General features: G+C 39.5%; 1 protein-coding gene across 1 annotated transcript in view; it reads left to right on the forward strand.

Moving 5' to 3' along the window:
- Positions 1 to 24,930, forward strand: part of USP32 (ubiquitin specific peptidase 32) — a 203,920-nt gene that overhangs the window by 112,519 nt on the left and 66,471 nt on the right. The window contains exon 5 of the mRNA XM_027518831.1: positions 1,623 to 1,782. Within this exon, the coding sequence (XP_027374632.1) occupies positions 1,623 to 1,782 (160 nt within the window). The remainder of the gene's footprint in view (positions 1 to 1,622; positions 1,783 to 24,930) is intronic.

Below are 24,930 nucleotides of genomic sequence, written 5' to 3' on the forward strand. Positions count from 1 at the left end.
AGTTGTTAGAAGCACCTATTATCATAGGCAGTTTTTTCTTAGTGGTACATGAAGGTGCGTCTTATAATAACATCTTAGCTTCATAAAACCGTTAAAACCACCATGTTCACTGGATATAAGATGCTTTTGATTAATAAGATGTGCTTTTATGTATTACTATAAAGAACAAAAAAACTACCAGTTACAATTAAAGGGTATTATTGATTTTAAGACTTATCCCAATGTCAAAGATGTTAACGTGTAAAAATGTGCCTCAGCTTGTGGAATTTATACTGCAAACCCTCTTTGTAGACCAAATGTGGGTAGAGAAAGAAAATGGATCTGATCCTCTAAACATGCAGCGATGTCCTCATGTCCCTGCAGCAAGTCTGAGTGCCATAGTCCTCCATTTAGAAAGCTAAGACTTCCAGTGTTGTCTTATTTATTTGTTTATTGGCTGCGCTGGGTATTCATTGCTGTGTGTGGACTGAATTGCCTCCAGTGAGGGCTCTCCTTTGTTGTGCTTCATCAGTTTCTCGCTGTGGTGGAACACAGATTCTAGGCCCACGGGCTTCAGTAGTTGCAGCACGCAGGCTCAGTAGTTGTGGCCCACGGGCTTAGTTGCTCCTCGGCAGGTGGGATCTTAGTTCGCTAACCAGGGATCCAACCTGTGTCCCCTGCATTGGCAGGTGTATTCTTAACTGCTGGACCACCAGGGAAGTCCCTCCAATGTTGTCTTGATTGCTTGAATTGTACTGTTAAATATTCTGAAACCATGAAGCTAAGCATATTACTGTACTTAATAGGATGCTACTAACAATATAGAAATTATTTCTACCGTAACTCTTTTAGGTTATAAGTTATTTGTATCACTTAATAGCTCCATCAGGATTATAGCTACTAGGCTCCTGAGTGTCGTTCTTCATTGTATTTCTATGTGGGTTGCTTCTGCCTTTTTCTCATAGAAATATCTGGCCCATACTCTTGGCTTCCAGTCAAAGAGATTGACTTGCACGGCCATATGATGTTTTTTCTCAGCCTGGAAACTTTTTTTCTCCGCAGATTTAGCAAGACAAGTACTTGGAAAGAAAGCAAAGAAATAGAAACCTCCTTGCTTCTTTTTTGTATTTTAGTTGACTTGTGAATGTACGTTTTCAGTGATGACTTTTGGAAGGGGACTCCTGGATAGTTTTTAATTTGCCAATGAAATTTAAAAGATTATTCATATTCCATACACATTGATTAAAATGTGCTAATTCTAACCAATGGAAGTGTTGAAGCAGGATAAAGCAAATGAAAAATGGCTTTTATTAAGTATTGAAAGAAATGCAGTTTACACTGATTGCAAGATGTACCTTAGCAAATAAAATGTGACTTAGTGGAAGTTCACTGCTTTAATGAATTGATAAAATAATTTGCAATTAGCATATAGGTTTTATGCAAATAAAAGTTCTGAAATAGTTACATTTGAAAAGTTTTTTTTCCAAATACATATATAGCCTATAATGATATTTAGATTATTCTTCCTTTATAGATAGTAGAAGGGAGTAAACATCAATTAAATGCAAATTTTAAATTGTGTAAGTTCTACGTAAGGTACCTTAAAGTTTAACTAAACCTGTGTTTTCTTGTTTTAATTTTAGGGTGAAAAGGTAAACTATGAAAAGTTTAGAAATTGGCTTCTTCTAAACAAAGATGCTTTTACCTTCTCTCGTTGGCTACTGTCTGGAGGTGTATATGTGACCCTCACTGATGATAGTGATACTCCCACTTTCTACCAAACTCTGGCTGGAGTCACACATTGTAAGTAATGGCATTTTATTGTGCTCTGTTCACTTTTTAACACAATTGCCTGGTAATAAGAGAATATGCCTATTATCAGTGTGGCTTTTTTTTCTTCCAAAGTGTAATAACGTGGAATGCTGGAGGCTTGAGTACATAACTGAAAAAGATAAACTTTTTTTGTCTACTCACTGAATACTTTCGTACTCCAAATGTGTAAATTTTTTCCCCTCACACCAAGCAATTCTCCAGTGCTCTATGGACACCAACTGCGTGTCCTACACTTCAGTTCAGTTCTGACACTGTCTGCTGGGATTAGCGCAGACCCACCCCACAGGTTTAGGTCTCAGTCCCAAAAGACTGCCCCTCTGCCCTCCCTGCTTCAGATGCCAAGTCCAGATTGTGACCTTTGCTTCTGACTGACCACCTATAAATGAGACTTCCCATGACCCTCTCCTTGGGTTTGGTAATTTACTAGAACTTCAGGAAACATTTACCTTTACTGATTTATTATATAATAAAAGCTGTATTAAAGGAGACAGATGAACAGCTGGGTGAACAGATACGTAGGACAGAATCTGGAAGGGTCCCAAACCCAGGAGCTTCTGTCCACATGGAGCTGTGTTGCCCCCTTCTTGGCATGAAGATGTGTCTAGGTGCTCTCCAGACCCTGTGCTTTGGGATTTTTGTGCAGGCTTTGTTACATAAGCATTATCAGTTATTAACTATTTCTAAATCTTTTCTTCTTTCCAGAGAATGGGGGGTTCGGGGATGGGGTTGAAAGTTCCAAGTTTCTTGTATGGCTTGGTCTTTCTAGTGACCAGCCCCTTTCCAGGAACCTACCGAGAGTTACTTCAGGCATCAGAACAAAAGATTCCTGTCACCCAGAAAATTCTGAGGATTTAGGAGCTCTTCATCAGACATTCCTGTCACTCAGGAAATTAAAGAAATGTCCTCAAAGAGAAAATGTTAGCAAGAACTGGGATCAATATCACTTATTTCACAGCAGCCCTCTACTAATTGTTCTTAACCAAACTATATTAGTTCCTAGGGCTGCTGTAACAAATTAACACAATCCATAAACTGAAAAAACAGAAATCTACTCTCTTACAGTTCTGGAAGCTGAAACCAAAGTGTTAATAGAGCCATGTTCCCTCTGAAGATCCCAGGGAAGCATCTTTCCTTGCCTCTCCCAGCTTCTTGTGAACCCAGGCTTTGCTTGACTTGTGGCAGCATAATTCTAGTTTCTGCCTCTGTTTTCATATAGCCTTCTGTGTGTGTGTGTGTCCTCTCCCCTTCTTTTAAAGACACCACTCATTGGATTTAGGGCCCAGTCTAAGTTTAGGATGATTTTAACTCTAGAACCCTAATTCGTTACACCTGCAAAGACCCTATTTCCAAGTGAGGTCACATTCTGTGATTCCAGGTGATAATGAACTTTTGAGGGATGCTGATTAGGCCACAGCACAGGCCTAAATGTTAACTTCTACTGTTCTTTTCTGTGGTTACAGAATGGACGTACTCTGGGCTTTTGCTTATGCTGCTTAACACCAGAAGGAATGCCTTTCCCTTTTATTCTCCCTGCAAACGCTAGTCATCCTTGAAGATTTAAGTCACATGCTGCTTGCTTTCCATGAAATGTTTTCTTGCCTTCCTGTGAGAAATCATCTGTCCTTCCTCTGAACTCTCATAACACTTTCTTTTGTATTCTTCTTGGATGAACTTACCACTTTCATCTTTGTATTATAATTATTTATAATATTTTATTTATTTGTACATGTCATTTCTCTTAAATCATAGAGAGTCTGTATTATTCTTTTATTCACTCTCAGTGTCAAGCCTTAAATAAGTATTTGTTGACCGAGTAGAGGACCTTGGGTATCAGGCACTGTTTGTATTTATTTTTTCTTGTAATTTATGAGTTGGCTACTAATTATTCACCAGCTGCTTTCCCTCTCATTTTTATTCCATTGTTACCAAAAATTCTGACACATAAATCCTGGCATGAATAGGCAATTAATTTGATGCTCCTACTTTTTCAGCACTACCATCTTTATTTTGAGAGGAAAGCCTTTTTTAAAAAATAGTTTTGTATAAAAAATTAGGAAATCTTTTTATACTTTAAGCTCTATCATTGTCAGTCATATGGATGTTCTGCTGAACTCTTGCTTTTATTTGTAATTGTATGGTAAATTATTTTTCTATTATTGGCTAAGGGTGTGATTACTTTCCTTGAGTGACACGTTATAGAAAAAATTGTTCTGGCACTTAATAAAATGGTAAACAAGACTTTTTAAAAATCATTTATTTTTGGTTGCTCTGCATCTTTGTTGCTGTGCTCAGGCTTTCTCTGGTTGCAGCGTGTGGGCTCTAGGGCTCTCGGGCTCCAGCAGTTGTAGCGCACGGTCTTAGTTGCTCAGCATGTGGAATCTTCCCGAACCAGGGATGGAACCCGGGTCCCCTGGATTGGCAGGCGAATTCTTATCCACTGTACCACCAGGGAAGTCCCATAAACAAAACTTTACTTCACGACTTTTACTTTTGCAGTAGTGGAGAGAGATTGGTCTTACCTCCAAATATTATAAGGAAAGCAACTTACAGCCAAGGAGCAAGGTGAGGTGATCAGTGGAAGGAAAATTACTAAGAGAAATCATCAAGGGTAGGGGAATTCTTACTAAAAGCTGGCCAAAGACTTATTCATTAAATATGGGGTATGAGGAACTTGATCAGGTATCAAAGATAGGGGATGATACAGCAGGATTCTTTGCTAAGATTCAGCTGGGCAAGCCAAAGACAGAATAAGGGGCCAACTTCTGAGCCTAGTAGAAAAGAGGGCTCAAAGGAGTGGGACTAAATTTTAGTCAAGGTGAGAGTCTCTGTCAGCTGCTTCAAGTTGAATTAGTTCTGACATACTTTGCAAACGCAAATGCTGCTTCAGTTCAGTTCAGTCGCTCAGTCGTGTCCGACTCTTTGCAACTCCATGAATCGCAGCACACCAAGCCTCCCTGTCCATCACCAACTCCTGGAGTTTACCCAGACTCATGTCCATCGAGTCGGTGATGCCATCCAGCCATCTCATCCTTTGTGTCCCCTTCTCCTCCTGCCCCCAATCCCTCCGAAAAACAGGGTCTTTTCCAATGAGTGAACTCTTTGCATGAGGTGGCCAAAGTATTAGAGTTTCAGCTTCAGCATCAGTCCTTCCAATGAACACCCAGGACTGATCTCCTTTAGAATGGACTGGTTGGATTTCCTTGCAGTCCAAGGGACTCTCAAGAGTCTTCTCCAACACCACAGTTCAAAAGCATCAGTTCTTCGGCACTCAGCTTTCTTCACAGTCCAACTCTCACATCCATACATGACCACTGGAAAAACCATAGCCTTTGTTGGCAAAATAATGTCTCTACTTTTTAATATGCTATCTAGGTTGGTCATAATTTTCCTTCCAAGGAGTAAGCGTCTTTTAATTTCATGGTTGCAGTCACCATCTGCAGTGATTTTGGAGCCCCCCAAAATAAAGTCTGACACTGTTTGCACTGTTTCCCCATCTATTTCCCATGAAATGATGGGACCAGATGCCATGATCTTCGTTTTCTGAATGTTGAGCTTTAAACCGAGTTTTTCTCTCTCCTCTTTCACTTCCATCAAGAGGCTTTTTAGTTCCTCTTCACTTTCTGCCATAAGGGGGGTGTCATCTGCATATCTGAGGTTATTGATATTTCTCCCGGCAATCTTGATTCCAGCTTGTGCTTCTTCCAGTCCAGTGTTTCTCATGATGTACTCTGCATATAAGTTAAATAAGCTGCTTATTGTTTATTTTTCAAAGCACTGTGTCAAAGATTACAGGCTTGTGTAAATTTAATCAGTCAAAATAATTATCAAAATATTAAAAATGTTATCCCATTATATGGCTCCATTTTAATTTGAAAATGATCTTTTCAGTTTAATTTTTTATCAGTTGGGAAGATTTTGAGATTTTTAATGGTATCTAAAAGTACCTGCAAGGAGATCCAACCAGTCCATCCTAAAGGAGATCAGTCCTGGGTGTTCACTGGAAGGACTGATGCTGAAGCTGAAACTCCAATACTTAGGCCACCTCATGCAAAGAGTTGACTCATTGGAAAAGACCCTGACACTGGGAGGGATTGCAGGCAGAAGGAGAAGGGGACAACAGAGGATGAGATGGCTGGATGGCATCACTGACTCGATGGACATGAGTTTGAGTGAACTCCGAGAATTGGTGATGGACAGGGAGGCCTGGCATGCTGTGATTCATGGGGTCGCAAAGAGTCGGACACGACTGAGCAACTGAACTGAACTGACTGAAAAGTACATGACCTTTGTCTTGTTAAAAAATATTTTATCTTGATTTTATGCATTGTTTCATCTGAAATAATGACCTAATTTCTAAACTGAGTGGCTTTCTCCTAGGCTCATTGTACCTACTAATATCTCTGCAGCATTTTAGCACTATTGACAGTGTTCTTGAAATTCTCTTCTCCCTTGATTTTGAAACATTGTAGTTTTAAGTTATTTCTCATTGATCAGCCTTTAGTTCTGTTCTATTCTTAACTGGCATGCATGCTTTTGCTTCATTACAGCCATTTCTTTTGCTTCATTTATCCTTCATGTCTTTGCAGATGATACCTAGATGAAGTTTACTGATCTTGAGGTATCAAACTATATATTCATTTTATTAAATGCCTCCTGGATATATATTGTAACATCTTAATTTCATATATAACACCTTTCCTTACTTTAGTCCATTTGTAGATCAAAAAAAGCAAACATCCTATTCTTCCTCCTATGATTTTTTTTACTCTCTTTTTTTAAATTGAAGTATAGTTTTTGCTTTTGTTGTTTAGTTGCCAAATTGTGTCCAACTCTTTCTGTGACCCCATGGACTGTAGCCTGCCAGACTCCTCTGTCCATGGAATTCTTCAGGCAAGAATACTGGAGTGGGGAGCCATTCCCTTCTCCAGGGGATCTTCCCGACCCAGGGACTGAGCTGGGTTTCCTGCATTAAAGACAGATTCTTTACTGTCTGAGCCACCAGGGAAGCCCTTAAATCTTTATAGCTAGGCTCAAACACATTTTTATTAATCAAAATAGGAAACATTACAGTCAACTTATTTTTACCAACGAGAAATAAGTTTGTTTATTCCTCTAGTATAAAATCCTTGCTTCAGGATTCGATGAACTCTTGGAAAGCATTTTCTGGATCCTGCTGGTTGTGAAAGCATTTTCACTGCAAAACAAGTTGTTGAGATACTTGAAGAAGTGGTAGTCAGTTGGCTAAACATCAGGTGCATGTGGCAGAAGAGGCAAAACTTAGTAGTCCAGTTCGTTCACCTTCTGAATTACTGGTTGTGTGATAGGTGGTCAAGTGTTGTTGTGGAGAACAGTCGGGCTCTTTCTGTTGACCAAAGCTGGCTGCAGGCACTGCAGTTTTAGGTGCATCTCATCCATCTGCTGAGTATGCTGCTGCTAAGTCTCTTCAGTCGTGTCCGACTCTGTGCATCCCCATAGACGGCAGCCCACCAGGCTCTCCCGTCCCTGGGATTCTCCAGGCAAGAACACTGGAGTGGCTTGCCATTTCCTTCTCCAGTGCATGGAAGTGAAAAGTCAAAGTGAAGTCGCTCAGTCGTGTCTGACTCTCTGCGACCCCATGGACTGCAGCCCACCAGGCAAGATTCAGAATGCTGTGGTGGAGCAGACTGATTTCAGACATGCACAGCAGTAAATGGCAGCTTAACAGTAAGCAACAGCAAGCAATAGCTGGAAGCAAGGTCTTAATTTCCCAGACTGGAGTCCTAACCACTGGACCACAGGGGTCAGCAGTGAAGGCTAGAGTCCCTTCCTAGTCCTTGCCTGACTAGTTAAAAACGAATTCAGGCAAGGAGGCAGAAAGTAAAGAGTAAAGTAAGAAGTTTTTGTCTTCCTTCAGGCCAGTTATCTTGCTTTGTTCCCCTCCCCCCGCTAATTTGTATCAGGACTCTCCTCTGGGGTGCACATGCACCCCTTTAGCCAAGATGAATCTTGAAGCAAAGACTTCAGGGAGGAGCAAGACTCACTGTGGCCTGGAATTATCCTCTGACTTTTGACCCCAAGGAACCTTTGTGGAAATGTATAGTGTCTCCCTTATCCTAAAAAGGGAGAAGCGGAGATCCTTCAGTCGTTTACTCAGAAAGTGTTTTGCCTCTGTCCTTGCCATAATTATTTCCTCTCCATAATTATATTTCTTCAAGATGTTTACAAGAGAAAAAGACTGGCTGTTTACCTTGTTTCTGTTGTTACTTCCATTTCGGAGGGCAATTGTAAATTCCTCAGCTGGAGCCCACGTAGCTCTTGTCTCAGGAAATGCTGACAGGGGGCCGGCTGTTGTAAATGTCCAGCTTGGAACCCATCTGTCTCCTATCTCAAGATGGGCAGCAGACCACCAAACAGTGACCATGACCTTTTTTTAATGCAAGTTTGGCTTTGAAAAGTGCTTTGGAGCTGCTTCTCCGTCCAGCCACTGAGCTGGTCATCACCAGTTTTTGTAGAAAATCCACTTTTCGTCACCGGTCACAATCCAATTGAGAAATGGTTCATTTTTGTTGAGTGGCATAAGAGAAGACAATATTTCAGAATGACAATTTTTTTGATTTGCTGTCAGTTAATGAGGCACTCACTCAGCAAGCTTTTTCACCTTTCCAATTTGTTTCAAATGCCAAACGAGTGTAGAGTGGTCGACAGTGAGTTCTTCAGCAACTTCTTGGGTAGTTGTAAGAGGATCAGGTTTGATGATTGCTCTCAATTGGTCATTGTCAACTTCCAATGGCCGGCCACTATGCTCCTCATCTTCAAGGCTCTCGTCTCATTTGCAAAACTTCTTAAACCACCACTGCACTGTATGGAAGTATTTCTTTGGAGGGAATGATGCTAAAGCTGAAACTCCAGTACTTTGGCCACCTCATGCGAAGAGTTGACTCGTTGGAAAAGACTCTCGTGCTGGGATGGATTGGGGGCAGGAGGAGAAGGGGACGACATAGGATGAGATGGCTGGATGGCATCACTGACTCGATGGACGTGAGTTTGAGTGAACTCTGGGAGTTGGTGATGGACAGGGAGGCCTGGCGTGCTGCGATTCATGGGGTCGCAAAGAGTCGGACATGACTGAGCGACTGAACTGAACTGCACTGTATGGTCGTTAGCAGTTCCTGGGCCAAATGGATTGTTGACATTGCGAGTTGTTTCCACTGCTTTAGGACCCATTTTGAACTGGAATAACAAAATTGCTTGAATTTGCTTTTTGTCTAACATATCCCTAGTCTAAAATAAATATAAAATACACATCAAGTAGTAAGTCATTAGCAAAAAAAAAATAAAGTGAGAAATGTGTATTAAAATGCTGTGTAACATAACCACATTTATTTAAGGATGTATTCCAGTATCAAATGGCAAATTTCACCAATGCAAAAACTGGAATTACATTTGCACCAACCTAATAATTCTAGTAATCCAATTTGAAGTTACCTTTGACTTTTCTTTATCAAGCTTCATATTAAATCCTATCAGTCTCAACTCAACCATATTTCTTGCATCTTTCTTTGCCACTGTCATCATTACGATAGTTTTTCTTACTTATCTGACCTGACTGTGGTTTGATAATAGGGGTAATCAAAGACGCATTTCTGTTTTTGTTTACTTAGTTTGCATAAAAGCAAAAACAAACCATTCTTACTTCCCTGCTTTGAAACCTTTGAGAAATCTTCACATTCTTAGTTTATCATTCTTATTCTCATTTCTCCTCACTTATGTTCTCAGCTTCAACTGAAGAGCACTGGTCAGTATTCCATGACCGTACCATGAACTTTCATGGCTACCCTCTCTACCGTCACTCCTAATATTCCTTCATGTAAGAATACATTCCATCTTTCAGTTCCTGACAGGTAAAATGCTTTGTCATCAATCCTAACTCAAATGTCATAACCCTTTTGTCATGCCTTCTCCATTTTTCTGCAGTTGGAATTAATCACTTTTTCTCTTTGCATTCCTGCACACTTTACTTTTGAATTAAAGTATTTAAGATGCTTTTTGCCTTACTGTAAAGTCAGTTGAAAATGGCTTTGTTTTTCAACAGAAGTTACAAGTCTCTTGAGGACAAGGCTTGTATTCTATTCATCTTTGGGTTTTTCTTAGTTCAGTTATCTATAATGCATGTTGTTGGACTGAACTGTGTTGGAAAATTTTCAACAACCAAAAGTCTGCATTCTGAGTATTGATTTAAACATTTGAATTCCCCAGGGGAGAGCAGGAGGACTATGTTGTTTTAGGATTGTAGGACTAAACCTACAGGAGGGAGAAGGACCAAGATAAATCATCATGTTTGAATAAAGTTTAACAACTTCATAGTATGTAAGTGTTCATATAAAGGCCTACCATATTTTTAGAGTGAAAATGAATTGTATGTGTCAATTTAAAGAACTGCTTAAGATTGCAAAATAGTTGTTCTTAGATCTTGCCTTTAAAACTTTTGGTTAGAAAAATTATGTGAGCTACGGAAAATTGGTTAGCAGTAACTTGAGGCGCACAGAGATCAGTCTACTTTAAATATTATAGGGAAAAAGAAGATATGTGTGTACATATAACTGATTCACTTGGCTGTACAGTAGAAACTAACTGAACATTGTAAAGCAACCATACTCCAATAAATATTAATTTAAAAAATAAATGTCAAAAAAAAAACCCCCAAACACTACATGGAATAAGCTGTCTGAACTAATTATTTTATCTCCTTCTATAATGTACCTGTTGGTTTCCTTGGTGGCTATAGAAGTAAATTGGCAGTGTGTGGTAAAAACCTGAAGAAATAACTTATGCTTTTAATTTTCTCGCTTATTTATAATATTTTTAATTGCTGACCTCTTAGCTGAATTTTGTTGTGTCCTTATTTCTTGTAAGAAGGATATACAAAAATAATCAACTATTCAACCACTATTTTGTAGTTAATGGCCTTTATCTTGAGCATTAGAATTATTTGAAGAGGGTGTTAAAAATGCAGGTTACTGGTTCTGTCTTCAAAGATTTTTTATCTGTGGGCCGTAGGGCTCTGTACTTTTAACTCTGGGTAATTCTGATATGGATGGATCATGAACTGCATTTTGGGAAATAATTTGTTATCGTTGTTCAGTCACTCAGTTGTGTCCAAGTATTTGCAACCCCATGGACTACAGCCTCCTAGAGCTTGCTCAAACTCATGTCTATTGAATCAGTGATCTCATCCAATCATCTTGTCCTCTTTCGTCCCCTTCTCCTGCCTTCAATCTCTCCCAGCATCAGGGTCTTTTCCAGTGAGTCGGTTCTTTGCCTCAGGTCGCCAAAGTATTGGAGCTTCAGCTTCAGTCTCAGTTCTTCCAATGAATATTCAGGGTTGATTTCCTTTAGGATGGACTGGTTTGACCTCCTTGCTGTCCAGGGGACTCTCAAGAGTCTTCTACAGCACCACAGTTCAAAAGCATCAGTTCTTTGGCGTGCTCAGCCTTCTTTATGGTCCAACTCTCACATTCATTCATACATGACTACTGGAAAAACTGTAGCTTTGACTATATGGACCTTTGTTGGCAAAGTAACGTCTCTGCTTTTTAATATGCCGTCTAGGTTTGTCATTGCTTTTCGTCCAAGGTGCAGTGAAAGTGAAAGTCGCTCAGTTGTGTCTGACTCTTTGTGACCCATGCACAGTCCATGGAATTCTCTAGGCCAGAATACTGGAGTGGGTAGCCTTTCGCCTCTCCAGAGGATCTTCCCAACCCAGGGATTGAACCCAGGTCTTCCACATTGCAGGTAGATTCTTTCCCAGCTGAGCCACAAGGGAAACCCAAGAATCCTGGAGAGGGTAGCCTATCCCTTCCTCCAGTGGATCTTCCCAACACAGGAATTGAACTGGGGTCTCCTGCACTGCAGGTGGATTGTTTACCAACTAAGCTATCAGGGAAGCCATAATACTGGAGTGAGTAGCCATTCCCTTCTCCAGGGGATCTTCCCAGCCCAGGAATCAAACCCAGGTCTCCTGCATTGCAGGCAGATTCTTTACCAGCTGAGCCACCAGGGAAGCCCTTCAAAGAGCAAGTGTCTTTTAATTTCAGAGCTGCAGTCACCATCTGCAATGATTTTGGAGTCCAGAAAAAGTCATCACTGTTGCCTTTGTTTTCCCATCTATTTGCTGTGGAGTGCTGGGACCAGATGCCGTGATCTTAACTTCTTACTTTGTCTATGGAAAACAGGGGTAATGATACAACTTACATCATAGATTTGTGGTAAGGAGGGCAGGGAAGGAAAAGTATTATCCTGTACTCATCTTGGGCTCATTGGGTGGGGCCCTTTCAATTAGACTAACAAAAGACAGAAAACAAGAGAAAAACATAAGCTTACTTATTACTTACTAAGTTACTTACGCACTGGAACATTTAGTGATGAATAACTCAAAGGGGTGGTTAGAGCTTGAGCTTACATAGCATCTTAGCAAAGAACGGTAATTTGTGGAGAAGTGACAAAACAAAGGAAAAGAACTTTGAGCTGCTAGGAGTGGCACATTGTGGGAAAACAAATACATGGAGAAACTATTGCCTGATGTATGTGTGTTAGTCACTCAGACGTGTTCAACTCTTTGCGACCCCATGGTCTGTCCATGGAATTCTCTAGGCAAGAATACTGGAATGGGTTGCCATTTCCTTTTCCAGAAGATCTTCCTGACTCAGGGATCAAACCTGGGTTTCCTGCATTCCTGGGAATCCTGCTGATTCTTTACTGTCTGAGCTACTGGAGAAGACTTTGGTTGATTTGGCTGGTTAATAAGATTTGTTATGTAGATTCTTTCTTCTGGTGCCATCTCCAGGTTGATAAGGATCTAGAGTTTTCTCTGGTGATTAACATCTATCCTTCCTGGTAGAAAAGTTATTATTGTTCAGTTGCTCAGTTATATCTGACTCCTTGCAACCCCATGGACTGCACACTCCAGGCTTACCTGTCTGTCCTTGACCATCTCCTGGAGCTTGCTTAAACTCATGTCCATTGAGTTGGTGATGCCATCCAGACATCTTGTCCTCTGTCGTCCCCTTCTCCTCCTGCCTTTGATCTTTCCCAGCATCAGGGTCTTTTATAATGAGTCAGTTCTTCGCATCAAGTGGCCAAAGTATTGGAGCTTCAGCACCAGTCTTTCCAATGAATATTCAGGGTTAATTTCCTTTAGGATGGACTGGTTTGATCTCCTTGCAGTCCAGGAACTCTCAAGAGTCTTCTTCAGCACCACAGTTCAAAAGGATTGATTATTCAGTGCTCAACCTTCTTTATCTTATAACTGTCACATCCATACATGACTACTGGAAAAACCATAGCTTTCACTATACGGATCTTTGTTGGCAAAGTAATATCTCTGCTTTTAATACACTTTCTAGGTTTGTCATAGCTTTTCTTCCAAGGGGCAAGCGTCTTTTAATTTCATGGCTGCACTCACCATCTGCAGTGATTTTGGAGGCCAAGAAAGTAAAGTCTGTCACTGTTTTCATTGTTTCCCCATCTGTTTGCCATGAATTAATGGCACTGGATGCCATGGTCTTAGTTTTTTCAATGTTAAGTTTTAAGCCAGCTTTTTTACTCTCCTCTTTCACTTTTTTTTTTTTAGTTTCTTTTTTTTATTTTATAAATTTATTTATTTTAATTGGAGGTTAATTACTTTACAATATTGTATTGGTTTTGCCATACATAAATCCGCCACGGGTGTACACGTGTTCCCCATCCTGAACCCCCTTCCCACCTCCCTCCCCATACCATCCCTCCGGGTCGTCCCAGTGCACCAGCCCCAAGCATCCAGTATCATGCATCGAACGTGGACTGCGATTCGTTTCATATATGGTATTAATACATGTTTCAATGCCATTCTCCCAAATCATCCCACCCTCTCCCTCTCCCACAGAGTCCAAAAGACTGTTCTATACATCTGTGTCTCTTTTGCCGTCTTGCATACAAGGTTATTGTTACCATCTTTCTAAATTCCATATATATGCGTTAGTATACTGTATTGGTGTTTTTCTTTCTGGCTTACTTCACTCTGTATAATAGGCTCCAGTTTCATCCACCTCATTAGAACTGATTCAAATGTATTCTTTTTAATGGCTTAGTAATAACTCCATTGTATATATGTACCACAGCTTTCTTATCCATTCATCTGCTGATGGACATCTAGGTTGCTTCCATGTCCTGGCTATTATAAACAGTGCTGCGATGAACACTGGGGTACACGTGTCTCTTTCGATTCTGGTTTCCTTGGTGTGTATGCCCAGCAGTGGGATTGCTGGGTCAAAATCCCATGGACAGAGGAGCCTGGTAGGCTGCAGTCCATGGGGTCACTAAGAGTCGGGCACGACTGAGCGACTTCACTTTCACTTTTCACTTTCATGCATTGGAGAAGGAAATGGCAACCCACTCCAGTGTTCTTGCCTGGAGAATCCCAGGGACAGAGGAGCCTAGTGGGCTACTGTCTGTGGGGTCGTCCAGAGTCGGACACGACTGAAGTGACTTAGCAGCAGCAAGGCAGTTCTATTTCCAGTTTTTTAAGGAATCTCCACACTGTTCTCCATAGTGGCTGTATTAGTTTGCATTCCCACCAATAGTGTAAGAGGGTTCCCTTTTCTCCACACCCTCTCCAGCATTTATTGCTTGTAGACTTTTGGATCGCAGTCATTCTGACTGGCATGAAATGGTACCTCATTGGGTTTTGATTTGCATTTCTCTGATAATGAGTGATGCTGAGCATCTTTTCATGTGTTTGTTAGCCATCTGTATGTCTTCTTTGAGAAATCTCTGTTTAGTTCTTTGGCCCATTTTTTGATTAGGCCATTTGTTTTTCTGGAATTGAGCTGCAGGAGTTGCTTGTATATTTTTGAGATTTGCTGTTTGTCTGTTGCTTCATTTGCTATTATTTTCTCCCATTCTGAAGGCTGTCTTTTCATCTTGCTTATAGTTTCCTTTGTTGTGCAGAAGTTTTTAATTTTAATTAGGTCCCATTTGTTTATTTTTGCTTTTATTTCCAATATTCTGGGAGGTGGGTCATAGAGGATCCTGCTGTGATGTATGTCGGAGAGTGTTTTGCCTATGTTCTTCTCTAGGAGTTTTATAGTTTCTGGTCTAACATTTAGATCTTTAATCCATTTTTAAGAGGATCTTTAGTTCCTCTTCGGTTTCTGCCATAACGGTGATGTCATCTGCATATCTGAGGTTATTGATACTTTCCTGGCAATCTAGATTTCAACTTCTGCTTCATCCAGCCCACGATTTCGCGTGATGTATGTACTCTGCATATAAGTTAAATAAGCAGGGTGACAATATACAGTACTCCTTTCCCAGTTTGGAACCAGTCCATTGTTGCATATCTGGTTCTAACAGTTGCTTCTTGACCTGCATACATGCTTCTCAGGAGACAAGTGAGATGGTCTGGTACTCCGATCTCTTTAAGAATTTGCCACAGTTTGTTGTGATGCACACAGTCAAAGACTTTTGCATAAGTCAGTGAAGCAGAAGTAGTTGTTTTTCTGGAATTCTCTTGCTTTTTTTTATGATCCATCGGATTTTGGCAATTTGATCTCTGATTCCTCTTATTCTAAATCCTGCTTGAACATCTGGAAATTCTTGGTTCACGTACTGTTGAAGCCTAGCATGGAGAATTTTGAGCATTACTTTGCTAGCGTGTGAAATGAGTACAATTATGCGGTAGCTTGAACATTCTTTGACACTGTCTTTCTTTGGGATTGGAATGAAAACTGACCTTTTCCAGTCCTGTGGTCACTGCTGGATTTTCCAAATTTGCTGTTATATTGATTGCAGCACTTTAACAGCATCATCTGTTAGGATTTGAAATGGTTCAGCTGGAATACCATCATTCCACTAGCTTTGTTCATAGTAATGCTTCCTGAGGCCCACTTGACTTGGCCCTCCAGAATGTGTAGGTGTGTGATCACACTATCATGTTTATCTGAGTCATTGAGATCTTTTTTGTCTAGTTCTTCTGTGTATTCTTGCCACCTCTTGTTAACTATCTTCTGCTAGGCCATACTGTTTCTGTCCTTTATTGTACCCATCTTTGCATGAAATATTCCCTTGATATCTCTGGTTTTCTTGAAAAGATCTCTAGTCTTTCCCATTATATTGTTTTCCTCTATTTCTTTGCATTGGTCCCTGAGGAAGGCTTTCTTATCTCTCCTTGCTATTCTTTGGAACTCTGCATTTAGATGGGTAGGTCTTTCTTTTTCTCCTTTGCCTTTAGCTTCTCTTCTTTTCTCAGCTATTTGTGAGGCCTCCTCAGAGAACCATTTTGCCTTTTTTGCATTTCTGTTTCTTGGGGATGGTTTTGATCACTACCCCTTGTACAGTGTTACGAGCCTTTGTCCATAGTTCCTCAGGCACTCTATCAGTTCTAATCCCTTGAATCTATTTGTCACTTCCACTGTATAATCGTAAGGAACTTGATTTAGGTCATACTGTTATGGCCTAGTAGTTTTCCCTACTTTCTTCAATTTAAGTCAAATTTTGCAATAAGGAGTTCATGATCTGAGCCACAGTCAGCTCCCAGTCTTGTTTTTGCTAACTGTATAGAGCTTCTCCATTTTTGGCTGCAAAGACTATAATCAGTCTGATTTTGGTATTGACTATCTGGCGATATCCATGTGTCGAGTTGTCTCTTTGTGTTGTTGGAAAAGGGTGTTTGCTATGACCAGTGCGTTCTCTTGGGAAAACTCTGTTAGCCTTTGCCCTGCTTCATTTTGTACTCCAAGGCCAAACTTGCACTCCAGGTATCTCTTGACTTCCTGCTTTTGCATTCCAGTCCCCTGTGATGAAAAGGACATCTTTTTTTGGTGTTAGTTCTAGAAAGTCTTGTAGGTCATCATAGAACTGTTCAACCTCAGCTTCTTCCGCATTAGTGGTTGGGGCATAAACTGGAATTACTGTGAATTACTTGAATTACTGTGATACTGATTTGGCTCACAGTATTTGGAAATACTGTGAATTCCATTTGGCTTGGAAATGAACAGAGATCATTGCATCATTTTTGAGATTGCACCCAAGTAGTGCATTTCAGATTCCTGTTGACTATGATGGCTACTACATTTCTTCTAAGGGATTCTTGCCCACAGTAGTAGATATAAGGGTCATCTGAAGTACATTCACCCATTGCTGTCCATTTTAGTTCACTGATTCCTAAAATGTCAGTGTTCACTCTTACCATCTCCTGTTTGACCACTTCCAATTTACCTTGATTCATGGACCTAACATTCCAGATTCCTATGCAATGTTGTTCTTTATAGCATCAGACTTTACTTTCACCACCAGATGTCCACAACTGGACGTTGTTTCCATTTTGGCTCAGCCTATTCATGCTGTCTGGAGTTATTTCTCCAGTCTTCTCCAGTAGCATATTGGTCACCTACTGACCTGGGGAGTTCATCTTTCAGTGAGGCCAAACTATGATAGGGGTAATAACGACCTCCTTCAGAGGACTTACGCCAGCATGCCGCAGCTCCCAGGACTGTTGTAGTCAGTGCCTCTGACCTCGAGACAGGCTACTGTCGACACACACCTCCGCCGGAGATTCCTGGACACTCACTTGCAAGTCTGACTCCGTCTCTTGTGGGCTCACTGCTCCTTTCTCCTGGGTCCTTGTGTGCACAGCGTTTTGTTTGTGCCCTCCTAGAATGTTTCCCCCGTCCTGTGGAGGTTCTGTAATCAAATCCCACTGTCTTTCAAAGTCAGATTCCTTGGGGGTTCTCTGTCCTTTTGCTGGATCCCCAGGTTGGGAAATCTGTTGTGGGTACCCTAACTTTTCCAAGAGGGCGGGAACTTCTTTGTTATAATTGTTCCCCAGTTTGTTTCTCATCTGCTTGGCAGCTCTACAGTGAAGCTAATGGTGACCTCCTCCAAGAGGACGTATGCCATATGCCGTGCCTCCCAGGTCTGCTGCAGCCAGAGCCCCTGTCCTCGAAACAAAACACTGCTCACACGTGCCTCCAAGGCAGGTCTGGCTCAGTCTCTTGTGCAGGTCACTGCTCCTTTCCCTGGGTCCTGGTAGAGGATCGGGAAGCCATCTTTTCAAATTAGGCCGGTAGGGGGAACTAGAGGGCTTTTCTTATATCTGCTGCTTCTCATTTGCCTTCAACTCAAAATAATCCTTATACTGAAGCAGCATTTCCGGTAGCATATGGTGCTACATGAAATGTTACCTTTTTTAAAGGACTCAGCATTGTGCCTGGTATAGAATAGGCGCTTTACAATGAATATGCATCCTCTCTTTTTTTTTTGGAGGTGCCGCAAGGCATGTGAGATCTTAGTTCCCAGACCAGGGATTGAACCTGTGCCCCCTGCATTGGAAGCACAGAGTCCTAACAAGTGGACCACCAAGGGATTCCCTTCGGAGAAGGCAGTGGCACCCCACTCCAGTACTCTTGCCTGGAAAATCCCTTGGACGGAGGAGCCTGGTAGGCTGCAGTCCATGGGGTTGCTAAGAGTCGAGCACGACTGAGCGACTTCACTTTCACTTTTCACTTTCATGTATTGGAGAAGGAAATGGCAACCCAATCCAGTGTTCTTGCCTGGAAAATCCCTTGGACGGAGGAGCCTGGTAGGCTGCAGTCCATGGGGTTGCTAAGAGTCGGGCACGACTGAGCGACTTCACTTTCACTTTTCACTTTCATGTATTGGAGAAGGAAGTGGCAACCCAATCCAGTGTTCTTGCCTGGAGAATCCCAGGGACAGAGGAGCCTGATGGGCTGCCGTCTATGGGGTCACACAGAGTCGGACATGACTGAAGCGACTTAGCAGTAAGGGATTCCCTTCATCCTCTTGTATTAGTAAACAGTTGGCTAGGAAATGTCAGTAAGCTTCATCCCACTTTCTCAGAGAGTAATTGTTTGGGGAACAAGCAATTTTCTAGAAATTGTTTTGGGAACAAGCAATTTTATAACAGAGGACTGTAGATCACTACAAAAATTAACTCATCCATGTCAATAGGAAGAAAATGTTTTCCTTACTAATTTGCTTTCCTTTACTTTACAGTTTATAAAAATAAAGGTATAACATACAACTCAATTGCTCCTGGCTTCAGCAAATAGCTGCTTTCTTAGTGGACTTTCCTATGAAAGCATTATCATAAAATCAGAATTACTGCTAAATTTCTTAAAGAAATTCTGACATGGGCAGGTTTATATTCTGATGACTGTGATTTATTGTATTAGTTATAAATTCTAAGCTTCTAGCTAAGCAGTTCACTGTGGACCACATTGCAGGGTTTTCCACTCAAAAATATTTGGTACATTAAACTTTTGAAATAATATATTAGGAATGTGGAAAATTGGGATAAAAATAGAGAATGTTATTAACTTGTCATTTATAAGTAGACATTTATTTTAAAGCATCAGTGACTGCATTTAAATTTGTGTAATAAGCCAAGATATCTAGGAAACAAAAAGGAGTTATAAGTTTTCACTTGTAAATAACATTTATGTTAGAGTACAGATGTATTTACTTTTTCACATATGATTATAAAGTAAAACTTGAAGTCCAGTAAGTTGAACATACTGCCATTTTTAATCAAATTTTTTCTCTTTTATGTATATCACAGATGAAACTGGGTCACTGTTTATTTATATTATTACACACTGAATACTGTATATTCAGTACAGAGTTTAGAATAATTAACTGATTTGATCTATACAAGATTTTAAATTTTGTCATGGCCAGTAGTTTTTAGAACTTAAGATTCCAAACTATTGTTACTTTACCTTTTATTTAAATTTAAGAAATTGAATTAGAACTTTTTGGATTTTTGGCAGTGCCACCCACAGTGCAGAATTTCAGTTCCCCAACCAGGGACTCAGTGAAAGCACTGAGCCCTAACTATTGGACTGCCAGGAAATTTCATGAATTAGAACTTCAGCCAAAAGGTCAAATTGTTAAACAGATTTTTATCAACAACAGATTTTTATGATATGTTTTTATTTTGTAATTTGCTACTTAAATACCTAAGATTAGATTTCCTAAAAAGATCTTTTTTGTCAAATGTTAATATATATACAGTGTTTTATTGACAAGTTAATTTTTATACATTTTGATGATATTCCGAATTGGAGAACATGTATAGATAACATAAACATTTTCTATATAGTTTAAATATTTGAAATAGTTTGGTACAGATTTTATTGGTGTTGTCATCATTATTATTGATATCTGAAAGAAGATTCTACTTTCTAAGACTAATCATTTGGTTTTTTCCTTTTAGTACCCTTTCCTCACCCATTTTGTTCATCATTATTTAGCATCACATAGTGTTGAACTTTGGAGACACAGACTATAAACTCAAAATGTAATTTGTTTTAATCAACTTTTTACAAATTTAGTGTATTGAATCCCCTACTATTGTACATGCATAGTCTTATCTAAACACAGTTTGGAAGCTCTGCTTGAGTTTGAAGGCTCATCTTTTAGATGCTTCGGAATGTCTACATTCTCACTGAACTGTCTACTAATTCTAGGTTGAATTGACATTTTTAACATTCCTTTTTTTTTTTTTTGGCAGGGGGTGGGGAGGTGTCACTCACTGGAAAGTAAAGTTCTTTCTTGTTTTTTGTCTTTTATTGTGGGTCCAGAGCATAAATCCTTCTTACAGGTTCTCCTTTTGCTTTTTTTTAATTATAGCAGAATATAACGGTTAATCTTTGTTTTTGCTTGTCTGTCCTATTGTTAGGTTGGTGCAAATGTAACTGCGGTTTCAGACCATGAATTTTAAATCGTTATAACTAGGTTCAAACACATCTTTATTAATCAAAATAGGACCCATTATAGTCAACACATTTTTGCCAACGAGAACGAAGTTTGTTTATTCCTGTAGCGTAAAAATCTGTACTTTGGGATTCTAGAAACTCTTGGGAAGTGTTTTCTGCCTCCTGCTGGTTGTGGAAGCTTTTTACCTGCAAAAAGCTGTCGAGATGCTTGAAGAAGTCATAGTTGATAAGAGGTCATGTGAATATGGCAGATGAGGCAAAACTTCATAGCCCAGTTCATTCAACTTTTGAAGCATTGGTTGTATGATGTGCTGTCGGTCCTTGTCGTGGAGAATTGGTCCTATTCTGTTGACCAGTACCAGCTGTAGTCATTGCAGTTTTCTCATCAATTTGCTGGGCAGACTTTTCAGATGTAATGTTTCGCTGGAATTCAGAAAGCTGAAGTGGATCAGACAGGCAGCAGACCACCAAACAGTGACCATGACCTTTTTTTCATTCAAGTTTGGCTTTGCGAAGTGCTTTGGAGCTTCTCAGTCCAGCCAGTGAGGTGGTCGTCACTGGTTGTCATATAAAATCCACTTTTTGTCACACATCACAGTCCTATCGAGAAATGGTTTATTTTGTTGGGTAAAATAGAAGAAGACAACACTTCAAAATGATGATTTTTAAAATTTGCTGTCAGTTTATGCAGCACATGTTTATCAAGCTTTTTTATCTTTCCAATTTGCTTCAAATGCCAAATGACTATGGAGTGGTCAATGTTGAGTTCTTCAGCAACTTCTCATGTAGTTTTAAGAGGATCAGGTTTGATGATTGTTCTCAAATGGTTGTTGTCAACTTCTGATGGCTGGCCATTACACTCCTCATCTTCAAGGCTCTTGTCTCCTTTGCAAAACTTCTTGAAACACCACTGCCCTGTACGTTCGTTAGCAGGTCCTGGACCAAATGCATTGTTGATGTTGCAAGTTATCTCTGCTGCTGTATGACCTATCTTGAATGTGAATAAGAAAATCACTCAAATTTGCTTTTTGTCTGACATCATTTCCCTAGTATAAAATAAATATAAAATACACATCAAGTAATAAGTCATTAGCAAAAAAAAGTGAAGTGAAAAATACACATTAAAATGATGTATAAAATAGCCACATTTATTTAAGAATATATTCCAGTATCAAATGGCAAAGTACAACATTGCAAAACTGCAATTACTTTTGCACCAACCTAATACTACCTGTTTTCCATAGAGATTTTTACACGTGTTTTTGCCTTTGTTTGTAATATCCTTCTGCTGCACTCATTTTTCCTTTCTGATCAACCCTTAGGTGTTCTGTGTGTACCTCTTTTTAATATCAAGACTTCCAGGGCCTATCTATCTGCTAATGTGCTCTCTGAAAACTGTGTCTCTGTTCCTTCGTTGTACTTTCCACACTAGATTAAAATGACCCATTTTCTCTTCTACTAGAATCTAAATAAAATTATTTTGTTCACAGTCATGTCTAATTTTTAGCACAATGTCAGACACACAAAATGTCTTTATGAATGTTTGCCAAATATTAAATGATCTTGACCATTGGTCCTGTTCTTTTTTCTTCCCCCCCCCCCAAAAAAATGCTTAGAAAGAAAGAAAGTGAAGTCGCTCAGTCGTGTCCTACTCTTTGCGACCCCATGGACTGTAGCCTACCAGGCTTCTCAGTCCATGGGATTCTCCAAGCAAGAGTATTGGAGTGGGGTGCCATTGCCTTCTCCAGGGGATCTTCCCGACCCAGGGATCGAAACTGGGTCTCCTGCATTGGAGGCAGACACTTTAACCTCTGAGCCACCAGGGAAGCCCCCAAAAAAACGCTTAGGAAGGTTCCAATTTACCACATGCAGACTGAGCACTTACTAAAGGAAGCACTGTGCTCCTTGTACATTGTCTCACTCAAGCCTGTACCACCTCTGAAGTTAATTTTATCTCCATTCCAAAAATGAGGAAACCACAGCTATGAAGAGTTAAAGAAACTTTTCTCAAGATCAAATAGCTAAGAGGTGCTGAAATTGGGATATTAGAACCCAGAGTGCATATTATTATCCCTTTAGAATTTGAAGACAGTTTATTGACACACAGTCATTTTGCTTCTTTAATCTTTTATGAGTGGTCTGTGACTGCAGGTAAAAGGAGGTGGCCATGTGGTAGTTGTGGTTGCGGTGAGCCATCTTCCTCAGACTTGCTTTGGACAGCCTTGCAGGCTCACTTTTCCAATTTCCTTTTTTTTCCCCCTTGGGATACCTTCAAATGATTATTATTTTGAATTTCTCTTTAATAATTAATTTCATTGGATCCAGCAAGATCATTTACCAGCAGTGAAATAGGTGATTAGAAGAACTATGATTTTTAAGGACTGCGTTTTAAATTGAGAATTTTTTTCCTTAATGATGATCATATTTTCATAGAGTTCAGGTATATTATTTAGAAGAAAATATGTGTGCTAATTCTTTCTGTAAATATGTGTTTCAAATAGTAGAATCTAGATCCTGAGGTAATTTATAAATATTTGGGGCTAATTTTAGGGCCATTGAACTCTCTTTCATTGTTTTTCTTTTCTTATCGGAGTCAAATTTATATAGTTTCTATTTTAGCATTTATTATCTCAACTAAAATATACATATTATTATATTACCTTGTCACATTTTAGTTTGCAATGTTAAGACCTTCTTTGTGTAAGAAAAAAGTACTTGAGTGATTCTTCGGCCATCAACTGCCTAGTAAATCTTCATGTCCCTTCTTCAATATCCTCTTCATTATCTTCTTATCTGGTTATAATGATGTAAGGCTTAAGTAGATTACAGAAGGTCATTGCTTTTGAGAACAGGTTGCTTTCTCAGAAATGTTGCAGAACTGTGTTACTCTTTGAAAATACTTCGTATTTTCCTGGGCCTTGTTTTTTGTTTTTAAATGAGAATCCAGTTCTGGCATTAAAAAGCGCTTTCTGCAGCTGGAGCCTTCCGGTAAGGTGGGACTTGATTAGGATGGCTCAAAGGGCAGGCCGACAACTATTTAGACTGTTGGGAATATGTTATGCTACTGTTGTGAACCAGAAAAAATTATACCCATAGGTGGGTGATAAATTCATTCCTGTTTAGCAAATAAAATAGAAGTTTTGGTATTGATTTATGAATTGCAAATAGAGTAACTACTGCCATTATTACCTCTAACTTCTTTAAGTGAAAATAAAGTTAGTTGTTTTTCTTCTCAGCAGTTCAGCTAACAACTCATAGAAGTTTCATATAATTTTAAAAATCAATTCCAGTTACAAAGTAATTGAACCTTTGCAAAGGTTAATTCATCAAGAGGTTACAATATAGTAATGAATGTAGTATGAAAGTAATATATTTGTTATTTGGTTAAATAAGAAAAAATATATGATAGTTATATTGTATGTACCTGAGACATGTACCTTGTATGAAACTTGTATCTTTTTTTGTGTCATCTTTTTTGATGATTTTTGGCTTCCCTGATAGCTCAGTTGGTAAAAAAAATCTGCCTGCAATGCAGGAGGCCTCTGTTCAGTTCCTGGGTCAGGAAGATCCCCTAGAGAAGGGAAAGGCTACCTACTCCAGTATTCTGGCCTGAAGAATTCCATGGACCATATAGTCCATGGAGTCGCAGGGTCGAACACGACTGAGTGACTTTCACTCACTTTTGATGATTTTTCTGTAAAATCTTAAAAATGAAATTTATCCCATTGATTATTTAAAACTGAACTAGGGGAAATTCCCTGGTGGTTAGGATTCAGCACTTTCATTGTTGCTGCCTGGGTTCAGTCCCTGGTTTTGGAATTGAGATTCTGTATCCTGCAAGCCACGAGGCATAGCAAAAAAAAAAACCCCGCTCTGAACTAGGATTTTGTGTAATGTGAAAAATCATACAGTGGTATAGATGATAGAATGAAATTATTAGATATAATCTTCCCAAACAGCCCAGGTGACAATCAAGTACATTTATGATTATAGTTAAATGAAGCCAGAGAACTGTGTTTCCTTTTCCTTTTTTTGATTACCTACATTTTAAATATTTTTCATGCAGCAAAATATACCACTAGTTTAATAAAAATAAGTAATACAAATTTTTAAATCAATTTAGTGTTATTAGTATTTTCATTTTTTAACTTCATAAAATACATTATCTTATATCCTTATCACTCAGTTACTTATTACTTTTAGTAAATAATAAGTGATTAGTTTCCTTTACTTCAAAAAGCAGGAAGTGGAATGTGACTGCTTTCTGACTTAGTCACTCAGTAGTGTCCAACTCTTTGCAACCCCGTGGACTGTAGCCTGACTGTTTCCTCTGTCCATGGGATTTTCTAGGCAAGAATACTGGAGT

The sequence above is a fragment of the Bos indicus x Bos taurus genome, chromosome 19 (genome assembly GCF_003369695.1).
Source record: "Bos indicus x Bos taurus breed Angus x Brahman F1 hybrid chromosome 19, Bos_hybrid_MaternalHap_v2.0, whole genome shotgun sequence".
In the NCBI taxonomy this organism is placed as follows: Eukaryota; Metazoa; Chordata; class Mammalia; order Artiodactyla; family Bovidae; genus Bos; species Bos indicus x Bos taurus.